The sequence below is a fragment of the Phaseolus vulgaris genome, chromosome 6 (genome assembly GCF_000499845.2).
Source record: "Phaseolus vulgaris cultivar G19833 chromosome 6, P. vulgaris v2.0, whole genome shotgun sequence".
Taxonomy (NCBI): Eukaryota; Viridiplantae; Streptophyta; class Magnoliopsida; order Fabales; family Fabaceae; genus Phaseolus; species Phaseolus vulgaris.
In genome coordinates this window covers 29,506,392-29,521,488 of record NC_023754.2, presented here as the reverse complement: position 1 = coordinate 29,521,488, position 15,097 = coordinate 29,506,392, and the positions used below count along the sequence as shown (strand labels likewise).

General features: G+C 29.1%; 2 protein-coding genes across 2 annotated transcripts; both read left to right on the top strand.

The window, feature by feature from the left end:
• The first annotated feature begins 3,130 nt into the window (after positions 1-3,130).
• LOC137832710 (basic form of pathogenesis-related protein 1-like) lies at positions 3,131-3,774 on the top strand. The gene has a single exon (XM_068641016.1). It carries the CDS (start codon positions 3,174-3,176, stop codon positions 3,645-3,647), a length of 474 nt encoding a protein of 157 aa, XP_068497117.1. The 5' UTR covers positions 3,131-3,173; the 3' UTR covers positions 3,648-3,774.
• Positions 3,775-14,574: 10,800 nt separating this feature from the next.
• Positions 14,575-15,097, top strand: LOC137833191 (pathogenesis-related protein 1A-like). The gene has a single exon (XM_068641551.1). It carries the CDS (start codon positions 14,581-14,583, stop codon positions 15,073-15,075), a length of 495 nt encoding a protein of 164 aa, XP_068497652.1. The 5' UTR covers positions 14,575-14,580; the 3' UTR covers positions 15,076-15,097.

The window sequence follows — 15,097 nt, the reverse complement described above, 5'->3', positions numbered from 1 at the left end:
TGTTTTATACAGAATTACGAAACTCATTCAAAAATAAATTATGTTTTTTATTTAAGTGATATCAATTTTTAAAACTCAACAAATTATGAATAGTATGTTTTATACAAAATTAAGAAGACTCCTTCAAATTATATTTTTTAATTAAGTAATATTATTTATTTTAAATGATAGTCTGAACGATATCCTAAATGTCAATCTTCATTTGATCTTCCATTTAAATAACAATAATTTATTATTACAAAAATACGACATTGTAAATCAATGTTTTATTATTTATTTATAATATATGAGTGATAAAGTGAGTAATAAGTATTGAAGTTATATATATTTCTAAATTTTTAATCTTGTTAAAATATATAATTAATTAATATGTATTTTCGGATATTAAACCGATTTTAGCTGCAACAAAAATAAATATATACACAAGTGTGTTTAATTCTCACCGTGATAATGTATTCCTTAATTTTCAATAATGGAATCACTACCAGAAAATGATGAAATAGAAACCATTTTTTAGAAACCAAAATAATTAGTTGCAATAGTAACTAAATTAGAGACCATTTTGAAAACTAAAACAAAAATTGGTTTCTAAATTAGTTTCTATTATTTTCTATTATTGTTAAATAGTTTCTAAATTGGTCTCTAATTAGCAACCAAGGTTTTAGAGACTAAATTTAGAAACTAAATAATTGGTAGATAAAACATTGGTTGCTAATTAGATACCAATTTAGAAACTATTTAACAATAATAGAAACTAATTTAGAAACCAATTTTTGTTTTAGTTTCTAAAATGGTCTCTAATTTAGTTAGTATTGCAATTAATTATTTTGGTTTTTAAAAATTAGTTTCTATTTTATCATTTTCTTGTAGTGAATGAAAAGAAGTTTTTTAAATGCTTTAATCAATGTTTTTACTAATCTAGGAAAAAGACTAAGAGGGTGAGGAAAAAATGGATGGAAACTGAAATTGAGAGTGATGTTTATGTCTTTTGTGTGAAGTGGTGAAATTAGAGCATTTGAGTATTGGTTCATGAAAAAATTATCCATAATTGTGCTTACACTCCAACTCAATTTTATCTCTCTACAACTCAACATCTTATCATTCAACATTCCAAATGCAAAATTAACTACTTTCAAATTCTATTCAAGATGTAAATTAGGTGTTAGAAGTTGCTACAATTAATATATATTATATATATATATATAATAATAAGTCAAGTTAAATATGTATAAAAATATATGTTATAATTTATAATGATATTTATAAATTTATCATATATAATTATTATATTAATTTTATTCGAATTAATGTAATTTTTTTATAATAAATATAAAATTTATTATAATACTTAAAAAATATCGAATATATATAAGTTTGTAAGAATATAATATTACATATAAATTCATAGTAATATATTTAAAAAATATAGATATGAAGATTATAATGAATTAAAATATTATAATATAAATTTCTAACAATGTTTAAAAAATACAGATACGCAAATATTGTCATGCATGTGTTTTCGCTGATTCTTAAATAATAATGTTCTACTGTATATAATAATATTGAGCAAATTGATTTTCTTGTAACTCTTGTATAATGTGTTACTTTTTTCAATACTGTAATTGGCAATCATGTATTGGAACTTTATTTTATCATTTAAGTAAATATTTGACTTGACTTGGTTTAATTGGGTTGACTGGTAATTGAATTTGAAATTTGAAATATATAAATCTGATTCTGAAATAATTAATTTTAAACCACATGTCTAGGTGATTATTAATTAATCAATAGTGTGCAAACCATATATTGACTGTGTATTAAATTAAAATAGTTGAACTAAATTTTTTTTGAAATCATTGAATACCAACAATAAAAGAAAGGATTTTAACTGCTAATTTTTGTATTCAAGAAAATCTATTAATTAATGACATAAATATTTTTACATTATAATTTAATATTAAATTTTGGTTGAATTTTGTAAAAAATCAATTTAAAGTCAGATTTAAGATGAGACTTATAATATGATGAAAATGCAATTTTAACATAAAGCTTGAACTATTATTTTATGACTTGCGTACCACTCTAGACTTAATGATACTCCCCTCGTCTTTACATTTCACAAAATTCCCAATTTTAGTTTTTAATTTAATTTTAGAAACTAAGGGATTAAAATTGTAAGAAAATTCAAAATTATGAATAAAAACTAAGAGACTGGGTTGCTAGAGAATATCTTGGTCTTGCTATTTGTGGACGTATTTTTTATGGAAGTATGAAAAAATTTATTGGAGTTTTTTCTGCGTTTCTTGCGATTCAGACTGCTCTGTTGCTGAATTTTATGGGGTTATACATGTTATGGAGGAAACTCAAAAGATGAGACTTACTATTGTTTGGCTGGAATGTGATTCTGCTTTGGTTTGTGGTGCGTTTACTGCTAGAAAAAATGTTTTTTGGATGCTTCGTAATCGATGAAATAATTGTCTTAATTACGGTGGGAAAATTAGGTTTAGGGTTACTCATATTTTTCGTGAAGAGAATGTGTGTGCTGATAAGTTGACTAATTTAGGATTTATTCATAGAGAATTTTTTCATTGGTATAATAAAATTCCATCTTGTTTGTTCTTAGAATTCTTTATGAATAAGTATAGTCTGTCTATGTATCGTTTTTGTTAACATATGAGTTTTGATCTAGTCCCTTCGTATTTTTGTATTTTTTTTTAATTTTTTTTTTAATAATACATATTTCATGTGATGACAAATGATTGTTGTTACTAGAAACGTCAGCGTATCAACTAGGTGAGACCATATATTATGGATGGTATAATAACGAGTGACCTTAACACTTACTAGGATAGATTCAAAATGATTCTAGTATTGTATTAAGAAGTGAAATTTAAACATAATTCAATTTATTATAAGATTAAGTTTACACTCACTTATATATTATAAATTGTTTTAATATCTAATTTAGTCAATATAGGATCTCAAAACAAATAAATAAAAAAAATTACAATTAACCTTATCTTATCTTACTAGGCTCCTCACCCAATGGATTAAAAAAGATGATTTATTTCCTTTGTATGGCCTCAAGTGCTCCACTCTCCTATAAATAGCCACTTCAATCACATTCATTCTCCAAACACAAACAAGAAAACAAAAGAGAGAGGAAAAAAATGACGATGTCCCCATGGCATCTACCCCTTTTTCTCATGGTTACAGTGACAGTGAGCCTAGCCCAGAACAGTCCTCAAGACTACGTTGAGGTGCACAACCAGGCTCGAGCGGAGGTTGGCGTTGGTCCAATCTCGTGGAACCACACCCTCGAAGCCTATGCTCAAAGGTACGCGAACAAGAGGATCCCTGACTGCAACCTTGAACACTCTATGGGACCCTACGGCGAGAATCTGGCAGAAGGGTACGGCGAAATGAAGGGTTCAGATGCTGTGAAATTCTGGCTCACAGAGAAGCCATACTATGACTACAAGTCCAATAAATGTGTTCATGATGAGTGCGGCCATTATACTCAGATCGTGTGGCGCGATTCTGTTAATCTTGGCTGCGCAAGAGCTAAGTGTAAGAACGGTTGGATGTTTGTCATCTGCAGTTATTCTCCACCAGGCAACGTTGAAGGAGAACGACCTTATTGAAACAAATGTTGTCTTTATGTCATTGTTTCCAAATCACCATGTGTAATACTCAAATACACACATATATATATAGCTATGATATGAAGAAATTTCTCACTCTATAATTTAATAAGCATTATTTTCTTTTTATTTTTGCTAGAAAAACTTGTCATTTGAGAATGGTGGTGTGCTTGTTTGGTTCTGGTTATTAAAAGTAAACTTTAATAATCTAACTCAAATTTATAAAATCAATTTATAAAACAAGATTATATTTATTTATAAATTATGAATTTTTTTAATTATAATCAGTGTGATACAAATTTGATGCATAACCTAAAAAAAAAATTATAATTGAATTGTTTTATATTATAACTCCTAAAAAGAAAAAAAGAAGTAATCTTTTATTAAATTAATCATATGTTGACTATCAACACTGAATTGTTCTATATTACAATTGTCCATCTTCTCACGTGAACTTATATTGTTAGAATATTTTATTTTTGTTTTGTTTTTAACAATTGTAATATGAAACATTTAATTTGAATAATTGTAAAACTCTAAATAAACATTATCTGATTGTTATTAAACATTGATTGTCATTAAAGATTAATGGCAGCTTCTGCTAATGACACTTATATCAAATTAGTAACTGTTATTAACTACAAGTGCCAAAAATAAATAACAATAAATGACACATAGTAGGTGAGTTACAAATGCGTTTTACAATATATAACACTAATGTATATATAATGTGTTTTTTTAACGACAAGTAGTATATATTTTGTATATAGTAACAAGATTTTTCCTGAATTTATTCTTAGCATTATAGTTGGACTGTTGTAGGAAAAGAAATATTTTTTTTTAAATAGTTAATTCATTCCTAATGTAGTTTTTTTTTTATCTTATAATCCAATATTATATACATACATATATAATAAGGTTGTTAAGTTTTGATTGGTTAATAATATAATAGAAATTTTATAGAAATTAAACTTTTTTTAGTCCATATTTTTTACCGATTCCAATATTTGATTTCTATATAATTTATTTTAGGTTTTATGGATGGTGAGATTTGGCATAAGGAAGTTAGAGTGATGCCAAAATTTGTTCACGGACTACTTTTGTGTGAAGCAACACATTATCACTTTCCCTTCTCTTTGCTGGCGGCTCACAAACCAATCCCATCATTTACCACACCATGCTACAATTTTTCAATACCATATACTTTTTCAACATTTAATTTTTTTTTAATGTCAAATATATTTTTACTCTTACCAATTTGTAAATCTATATGAAGTATGTGCTTTGTATTTATTTTAAAATTGTTTTAGATTAAATTTTAAAAAATAAAATATTCACTAGTAAATCATCAAATAGAAAAATAATTAATTATTATATTGATTAAATTATATACTATTTTAGGACTAAACAAATTATTGGTTTCTAAAGTAATTTTTATTAATTATCAATTATTTAGATTATAAATTTAGTAGAAAAATTTGATAACTAATTAGATACAATTTAAAAAATAAAAGAAACTAATTTAAAAACTAATAATTTTTTTAGTTTATAAAATTGTTTGTAATAACAACTAATTATTTTTATCTATAAAATTAGTTTTTATTTAATGATTTTTTTTAGATGTTTATGATTAATATACATAAATTAAAAATAATAATTAATGAAAAATAATATTATTATTACTACCTTTAATGTTTGTATTGAATAAAAATATTTGAAAATATTAATTAAAATATAAGATTCTAAAATATGAATTATTTTGATATTAGATAATAAAGCTAAACAACAATAAAATGACGTAGTAATTACGCTCCAGAGTATATATTATTAATTTGTTGAATGTTTTAATTAAAAAAATAATGATACATTAATAATCTATATTTTTTATATAATTATTCTACAACTCTTAATATTATTATTTTAATATTTTTTATATTATTTAATTCTAAACTTATTTATTATTATATATATTCATTTTTAAACTCATTAAAAAGTTATATACATATTTTTTTAATAAAAATTCCAATGGGCACAGAGAAGAATGGTGGGGCCCAGTGAGGTTAATAGGCAGAATTTACTGCTTAATTTGTGGTGGTGCAAGATATACGGGCATAAAGGCCAATTTTCAACTGCTTTTGAAGGAAGCAACTAAAGCTTGCAGGTAAGTCTAAGATGTTATTTTAAACTTTTTATTAAAAAATGTAAAAAAAACTTAAATATTTATGTCCTAAAATAATATTATTAAAAAAATATTGAGGAATATTATTAAAGTTCAATTTAAGTATGTAATTTTTTTTAAAAAAATATTAAAAACCTATAAACTTATATTTTATTTTAATTTTTTACATAAGTTTTAACAGGGTCTAGAAAAGAAACTTGCACCTACCTTCAAAGCAGTACAAACCCCTTGTTCAAATCAAGAAGCATCTTAAGTTAATTTGGGCCGAATTAAAGTTTTATTTGGGTTAATTTGGATCTAATTATAGTTTGATTTGGGTCAAATCTCCAATTTAAAGAAATTTAAAGAGGGGTGTTTCTCCCCGCACCCCTCAAATGACTTCCTGCACTCCATTGTTATCATAAAATACCATTTTACTCCTTTTAAAAACCACTTCCAGATTACTCTTTTCAGAATATTTTCAAAACATACTTTCTTAAATACATTTTATGAATTCCGGATTTATCATTCTGAAAATTAAAAAAATGTGTTTTGGAAAAAATATTTTGAAATGATTTTTTACCTTCAGAATATTTTATTTTGGAAACACACTTTACTTACGGAACCCATATTCTAAAAACACTTTTTGCTTACAGAATACTTATTCCAGAATCATCTAAAATTATCAAGGATAATTCAGATATTACAAAAAATGAAGGGATACAGGAAGGAAAAATGTGGGGGTGCAAAACGAAATTTTCTTTTAAAGATTCAACGTACACCCTAAATCTAGCATCTGGGAGTTTTATCGCTTAGCCCTACTTTAGTGTTTTAAATGGTTGGTATAAAAAAAACTGACTTTCAAATATTGTTTTCTTAAATAGTTAATGTACAAAATACGCTTAAAATATGCTTAGTACTTAATTTCATTAAACATTTTTTATTTCATGATGAAGACAATTTCATTGTTATTAAAAAGTAATAAAATTAATTAAAATTTAATATTTATATAAATGCAATTTAAAAGGGTTTTGGTGTTCATAAACCTTCAAATGATGCAAGTAAGAAGAAGGGTTTTGATGTAATTGAAGCCTATATGGGTATTAGCCTGACAACATCTGAAGATGTTAACACTTAAGCATGGATAGAATGATACTATAAAATGATTAATCAAATATGAAAAATAATATTAATTCATTCTCAAGATCTAAAAAAGTTCAAAAAGAATATAGTATAAAAAAAGTTGAAAATCTTAAGTTCACTACTAATGACACTTAAAATGACCAATGAAAGATTAAAGAAGATAAAAGTTCATCTCTAAGATGGACACGAGTAAAACCTCACTCAGAATAATATAAAAAAAGGTTTCCATTATTGCCTATTTATTATCTCACTTAATAATTTCAGAGTCAGGCTACCTATGCAATTCCATCATTCTTTATTCAAAGAAATTGAAAAAAAAAATTACCACTCAATTATTAAAAAAATAGATATTACAATCGTGGAGTTTACCTCAACTTTTGCAAAATCAATAACCACATTTAAAAGCTAATAAAAAAACAACCTCATCTATAATAATATAATATTTGTATTTAGTTTTCCAATTTTATCTTTTATAATATTAAAATATAACAATTAAGCAAGTTGAGCAGTGGTGTCGGAATTTTATTTAGACGGGTGATATTATGAAAAAAGGTATTGCTACCGTTAATTGGGGGAAAATTTGTTCACCTATTGAGGATGGAGGCTTGAATATCATTAATCTTCATCATGAAAATAATGCATATCTTCTTAAGCTTGCTTGGAACTTTGCTTATAGCGACAAACCTTGGTCTTTACTCTTGAAGGTCAGGGTTCTTAAATCAAAATATGAATTTCGAACAGTTTATAAATCTTTCTCTCTCTGGCCTGGAATTAAGCAATTTTATTCTATCATACTTGACTATACTTATTGGACTGTTGGTACAAGTTCTTTTATTAATTTCTGGAATGATAAATGGTGCTCTACTACTTCTTTAGCAAATATTGCAGGGTTATCTGATGGTGTTAGCATTCCGGATACAGTCTCTCAATTTTGGACAGGTTGTGATTGGAATATTCCCTTCTCTTTACAGCAGATGCCTCTTTTTTTTAATCATATCATGATTAGAGAGGAACAGGATATTCCTAATTGGATTCTAAATGAGTCTGATTGTTTCACTCTTAAATCGGCTAGGACTTTTTTCTTGGAACCAGGAGTTCCAGGAGGTTGGGTAAATTCATTTGGTCTTCATCTATTCCGCCTTCCAAAACTCTAGTACTCTGGAAAATTTTTCATGGGCAACTTCCTACAGATCAACATATTCAGAATAAGGGTTTGCATATATGTTCTATGTGTTCGCTTTGTGAAAAGCAAGATGAATCTATTCAACATCTATTTTTTGAATGTTCTAACGCATTGCATATTTGGAGAGTTGGGTACGACAAATTTTTCTTACTTCTCATTTCTCTAATAAGGATGATCTACTTTCTTTTATTAAGAGTGATGGTAGTCCTTTGGTTAAATTGATTAAGCTTGCGGTGATAACCTTTTCTATATGGATGATATGGCGTATAAGGAATTATGCTAGATTTCAGGATAAGATTGGGGTTTCTAAGGCTATTTCGATAATTAAAGATTTAACTTGTCTAGTGCGAAATTCGTCTAAAACTTCAATGAAGAATGATATGTTGGACTTCAACGTGATTAAGTTTTTCGGTATTAAGACTCGTAGTGGTAAAGTTCTTCGTCCTCTTCCTATTAGATGAGAATTTCCTTCACCAGGCTGGGTCAAAATTAATACTGATGGGGCTGCTAGGGGTATTTTGGTCTTGCTACTTGTGGAGGTATTTTTCGTGGGAGTATGGGAGAATTTATTAGTGCTTTTTCAGCATTTCTTGAAGTTCAAACTGCTTTGGTTGCTGAGTTTTATGGAGTTATACATGCTATGGAGGAAGCTCAAAAAATGGGACTTACTAATGTCTGGCTTGAATGTGATTCTGCCTTGGTTTGTGCTGCGTTTACTCTAGGACTAATGTTCCGTGGATGCTTCAGAATCGATGGAATACTTGTCTTAATTTTTGTGGGACAATCAGGTTTAGGGTAACTCATATTTTTCGTAAAGGGAATGCGTGTGCTGATAAGTTGGCTAATTTAGGATTTATTCATAGAGAATCTTTTCATTGGTATAATAGACTCCCAGCTAGTCTGTTCTTAGAATTCTTTATGAATAGGTATAATCTATCTATGTATCGTTTGTGTTAACATATGGGTTTTGGTCTAGTCCCCCCATATTTTTGTATTTTCTTTCTTTTTTCTTTTTTTAATAATATTTTTTTTTCATGTGATAGCAGATGATTGTTGTTACTTGAGGTATCAGCTTAGCTGAGATGTCAAGTTGCACAGTGATGCCTAACACGAAAACTTTATAAAAAAAAATTATTTATTTAAAATTTGAATTTTAAAAAATTTAAAAAATTGAATTTGAAAAAAAATTAAAAAATCCAATTTCTTACAATTTTACCCTTTAAATATTTTTTTTAAATTAAGTAATTCTCAGTAAAAAAACTACCTACATAATAAAAAAATTACATACAACAAAATTAAAAAATTATTTATTTAAATTTATATAATATATTAATTTAATAAAATTATAATTATTATAAACTTATAATACAACATCTATAACAAAATAACATAACAAATTTTTAAAATATTTAAAAAATACATACCCTCTGTTTCCGGAAAATGACTATTAAACTTTCTAAATTGACGTACTAAAAAAATGCATTTCAAATGACTATGGAAACCAACTAATCGAGCATGCATAGCCTTTTACGTTATGATAGTTTCTAAATTCATTATAAAAAAAAGTGTATCTATAATCTTAAATTATAAAAACACATATGAAAAATACACCATTTGTTACATACCCGTGTAAAAACACTTTCTATATAAAAAAAAACATTGCATTTTAGAAATATAATCAAAGAAAAATAAAATAATTTTCTTCTATACTTTTTATTCATCTTGTAAACTCTAGATGAGAGGGTTACGATAGCTAGTATGATAATTACAACATCTTTTTGACAAAACTATATAAATTGACAGCATCAGAAATTTATTATATATTACTAGTGACGTGGATCCAATCTTGATAATAACTACACATAAGGTGAATATTAAAAAATAAAAATAATATTTGTACCTGAAAATATCCAGATCATGGTGGAATAATAAACAGACAAATAGAACATGTATTTGTTAGCGGTTTTCTAGTTTATTCCTGAAACACGTGGCACGCGTTGATTTGAAGACTGTGATGAATCACTTCCGAGAGAAATGAATACAGTTCATGATGATGAAACATTCTATCCTTCATGCATTGGTTGATGTTTGGATAAATTTGTTTATAAATATTTTTCACCATGATGTAACATTAATGTCCTTTTTTTATCAGCAATAAAATAAATAAATAAATAGGGACTACTTCAGGGGTGGTCCAACCCTTATACAGAAATACTTGACATCAGTCTTTTATTAGAACGCCTGTCAAATTAGCAAAGGGATAACCATACCAACACTAACCAATGTTAATGAATCAACCTCATACAAGCCAAAGGATTTAAAACCCAACTAGAATAAGGGAAATAAGCAGAACGAGACTTTGCATAAATCCAAGACCATACCTTTACTTGCACCGAAGCGAACACTTCAGACACATCTGTCACACCTCTATTAAAGATGACCGAGTTCCTATGTTTCCAGATTTCGCTCACAATGCCAACCCAAATTGTACCCCAAACTTCGTTATCCGAAACAGAAGCCTGACTCATCCTGAATTGTGAAAAATTTGACTTAGGATCCTTGTGAATTACATACGACACACCAAGCCACTTAAAGCACAGACACCAGACACGCCAAGCAAACCTGCAAACAAAGAACAAGTGACAAGATGACTCCTCCTCCTCCCCACACAAACAACACAAGAGATTTTCTACCGCCACTCCGCGCCTTACCAAGTTAACCCTAGAGGCAATCCTATTCTCCAACACCCTCCAAGCAGTGAACAAAGCAGATGGCAAGGCTTTGCACCTCCACAACTTACTATACACAGGAGAATACTCCCCTCCTCTAACCCGCCTTACCTGAACATAGGCAGAGTTGACTGAGAAAGTTTGACTCTCCCCAATCTTCCAGACCCAATTGTCCGCCTCCCCAAAAACCAACTTCACCTCTTGCAAACTTTGAAACAGCTGTTCAACCAAAGACTTCTCCCAGTCGAAAAAGGATCTACGCCAGTCCAAATTCCACACCCATTCACCATTATACCAATACCCAAGCTCAGCCATTTTTGCGTTTTTAGCCGAGCTTAGAGAGAAAAGTCTCGGAAAAACTCCCTTCAAAGTACCACAGCTCAACCAACTGCCCTCCCAGAAAGAAATCTCCTTACCATCCCCCACTTTCCACTTAAACCCATCTTCAAAACTTCTACCCCAACCCTCTGAATCCCACACCTCCTTCAAATCTTTCCACCAGAGAGAGCCCCTACTAGACTTACCGCCTTCTCTCAAACTTCTCCAACCACCATACTTAGAATCAAGAATCTATTTCCACAAACCTCCTTTATCCGTACCCAGTCTCCAAATCCACTTTCCTAATAAAGCCAAGTTAAATTTCCTAAGATTAATGATTCCAAGACCTCCAGAATCCCGAGGCTCACACACCTTATCCCAAGAAGCCCAAGCGATCTTCCTTCCATCAGAGCCCCACCCCTAAAGGAAATTCCTTTGGATCTGAACTAACTTGTCTGCCACCACAGAAGGCAGTTTAAATAAAGACATAAAAAATAACGGGATTGAAGAAAGAACAGACTTGATTAAACAAATTCTCCCTGCCATTGACAGGCACCTGCCTTTCCACCTAGACAGTTTATTCTGAACTTTCTCTAACACCCCGTTCCAACAAGCACTGCGCTTATGACACCCTCCTACCGGTAGCCCCAAGTAAACAAATGGAGTTACCATCACATTACAATTGAGAATAGCTGCAAAATGCTGAAGCGAACTCGAATCCAACCACAACCCGCCCAATTTGCTTTTTAAGAAATTCAACTTAAGCCCAGAAGCTAGCTCAAAACAAAGCAAAATCGCCTTAATATTGAAGATACTTTTGGTATTAGCTTCATAGAAGAATAAAGTATCATCAGCATATTGCAACATATTCACCTTTACTTTAGCTCTTCCAACCTCCAAACTATCAATCAAATTCTTCTCTTCTGCCATCCTAGAAACTCCAGCCAACCCTTCTGCAACTAAAAGGAAGAGAAACGGAGCTAGTGGATCACCTTGGCGAAGACCCTTCCTAGGAGTAAATTCCCTAGTAGGACTACCATTCACCAACACAGAAACTGAAGCAGATTCTAAGCAACATTTTATCCACTGAATCCATTTAGCACAGAAACCCAACCGATCAAGCATATAATAAATGAATTCCCAACTAACCGAGTCATACGCCTTCTCATAGTCGACTTTGAAGAACACACAACTCTTCCTCTTTCTTTTATATTCCTCCAACACCTCATTAGCTACTAACACACTGTCCAGCAAACCCCTACCTTCAAGAAAAGCTGACTGTCTCAAATCAATAATTTTACTAATTACCTTTTTCAAGCGTAGAGACAACACTTTTGAGATAATTTTATACAAGCATCCAACTAACGAAATAGGTCTGAACTCGCCGAGTTGCTGAGGGTTTTCTACTTTCGGGACGAGACAGAGGAATGAAGCATTTGAACCTCTAGGCCAATGACTTTTAGATGCGAAATCCTTCACAGCTGACACCACATCCAACCTTACAATATCCCAGCAGAACTTTAAGAAACCAAAGTTAAATCCGTCAGGACCTGGACTCTTTGAACTTTCACAATTCCAAACCGCATCCCTTATTTCTTCTTCAGAGAAGTCACCGACCAACAACTCGTTATCAGCTTGCGAGATAGAATTAAACCTTACATTGTCCAATTTAACCGTACAAGCTTCATTCCTGGCAAACCTATCTTCAAAGTAATCCTTAACCTTGTCCTTGATCTCAACCTTATCCTCGCTCCACCTTCCATCAACAAACAACCCATGTAACTCGTTCCTCGCCCTTCTCCACTTGTTTTAGGTGCACGTGTAAGGAAAGGTGTTTATAGTTTCTTAATAAATTAATTATTATGCAAGATTAATAAAAAAATTTATTATTTAGACACAAAAGGTATTATGGATCATTAACCCTATTAGAGTGGATGGAGAGGAAAAAATTAATATTTTATGTTTGATGAAATATATATTTATCTAATTTTCTCATTATTTTAATGCAAAATTCTAAGATTAAATACAATATATATATACACCATCGTAATAAAAGAAGTTTAGAAAAGTATACACAAACCATTACAAAATCAATTAAATTATATAATTTTTAAAAAAATTATTTTATGTATTACTGCTTTATTAAATGAGTAAATATCCATTTTTTAACAAAAAGTTGTACAGACGTACACAGACATTCTGATTAAAAGTTATACATTTAATAAATATTATTGCAATTTTTAAATGTAATAAATATATATAGTAAATTCAATAAATAATTAATTCAATAAAATATTTAAAAGAGTGAAATTAATAGCATTAGGTATAGTATTAATATCCATTTAATAGTTAGTATCTCATTAATATAAAATATTTAATTATTTATTTAATATAATTATGTTTATTAAATTTGATTACATTCAACTTCGTCGAGTTTAGGCGTATGTAACTTACCATTAACTTTAATTCAATAAGTGCATTAACTATATTTTAGAAATACTACAATCAATGTTAAATAAAAAAAATTCTTATATCAAAACATATTAAGTACGTTAATATGAATGGAATAAGTAATTAGTAATATAATTTTTTTAATTCTTTTTTAAATGTCATTAAAATTTATTGGATGCAACTGCTATTGTTAAGTTTGGGCTTCAATTAATGGTTAAATAGGTTCAAGTATCCTTCATATAAACATATTAAAAATTTAGATCACATTCACTATATTATAATTAATAATTGCAATAAATAATATTATATAAAAATATTTTTTGATATATTTGTAGAATAGTAACTAATTAGGTGAAGTGTCCTATTATATTTAAGCAATAAATATCATTAACGTGTGGATATTTAATTATTTGTTAAATATAAACAATTTTTTAATCATTACTATGTAAAGGTTTTATAAATTTTTTAATTTAATTAATTTTTTATTTATCCTTAGATAATAATATTTTAATAATTCTTGTTGTAGGTTATGAAGAAAATGTAATTTTTTTTTAAGAATATGAGAAGTATACTTTAAGTCTAATTCAATCTCATAAAACTAACTCATAAAATTGAAGTTTACACCCATTTATATACAATGAAAGACTCTAATTTTCAACAGAAAACTATTAATGATAATTCAATTTTTTTTATATAATTACATTATAATTTTCAATAATTATGTTAATATTTTTATATATCATTTAATTACAAATTTACGTTTTATTATATATTTATTTCTAAACCGATCACATTAATTTTTTTTAATATATATCTTTCCCATTAAAAATTATATACATCTTTAAAGTTTGTGAAAATATTACAATTTTTTGGCCTTAAAGTCCTATAAATACCTGAGAAGAACCTCAATCTTATTCATCAATACCTCCCTTTGAGTATTAGTTTCTGGAAATGGGGTTGTGCATTAAGGTTTGGATTTGTGTAGTGAGTGTGTTGGGGTTGGCGATTGTGGGTGATGTTGCGAAGGCTGAAGATTCAGTAACATACTATCTGTATGGACACAACGATGCACGATCAGAGGTTGGTGTGGAAAACATAGTTTGGAATAACACAGTTGCTGCTTTTGCACAGGACTATGCTAATCAGCGTACAGATTGCCAACTGATCCATTCGGGTGGTGGCGGCATGTACGGGGAGAATATTGCAATGAGCACCGGCGAGATGAGCGGCGCAGAGGCAGTGAAAATGTGGGTGGATGAGAAACAATACTATGACTACGATTCCAACTCTTGTGCTGCCGGCCAACAGTGCGGACACTACACTCAGGTTGTTTGGAGAAAATCGGTGCAACTTGGGTGTGCCAAAGTAAGATGCAACAATGGAGGCACCTTCATCACCTGCAACTATTCTCCCCCTGGCAACTTTCTTGGCGAAAGACCCTACTAACTTCTTTCAGATCCGTTACATA

Excerpts from the sequence above, each read along its gene's own strand:
- LOC137832710 (XM_068641016.1), top strand. The coding sequence starts at position 3,174 with ATGACGATGTCCCCATGGCATCTACCCCTTTTTCTCATGGTTACAGTG.
- LOC137833191 (XM_068641551.1), top strand. The coding sequence starts at position 14,581 with ATGGGGTTGTGCATTAAGGTTTGGATTTGTGTAGTGAGTGTGTTGGGG.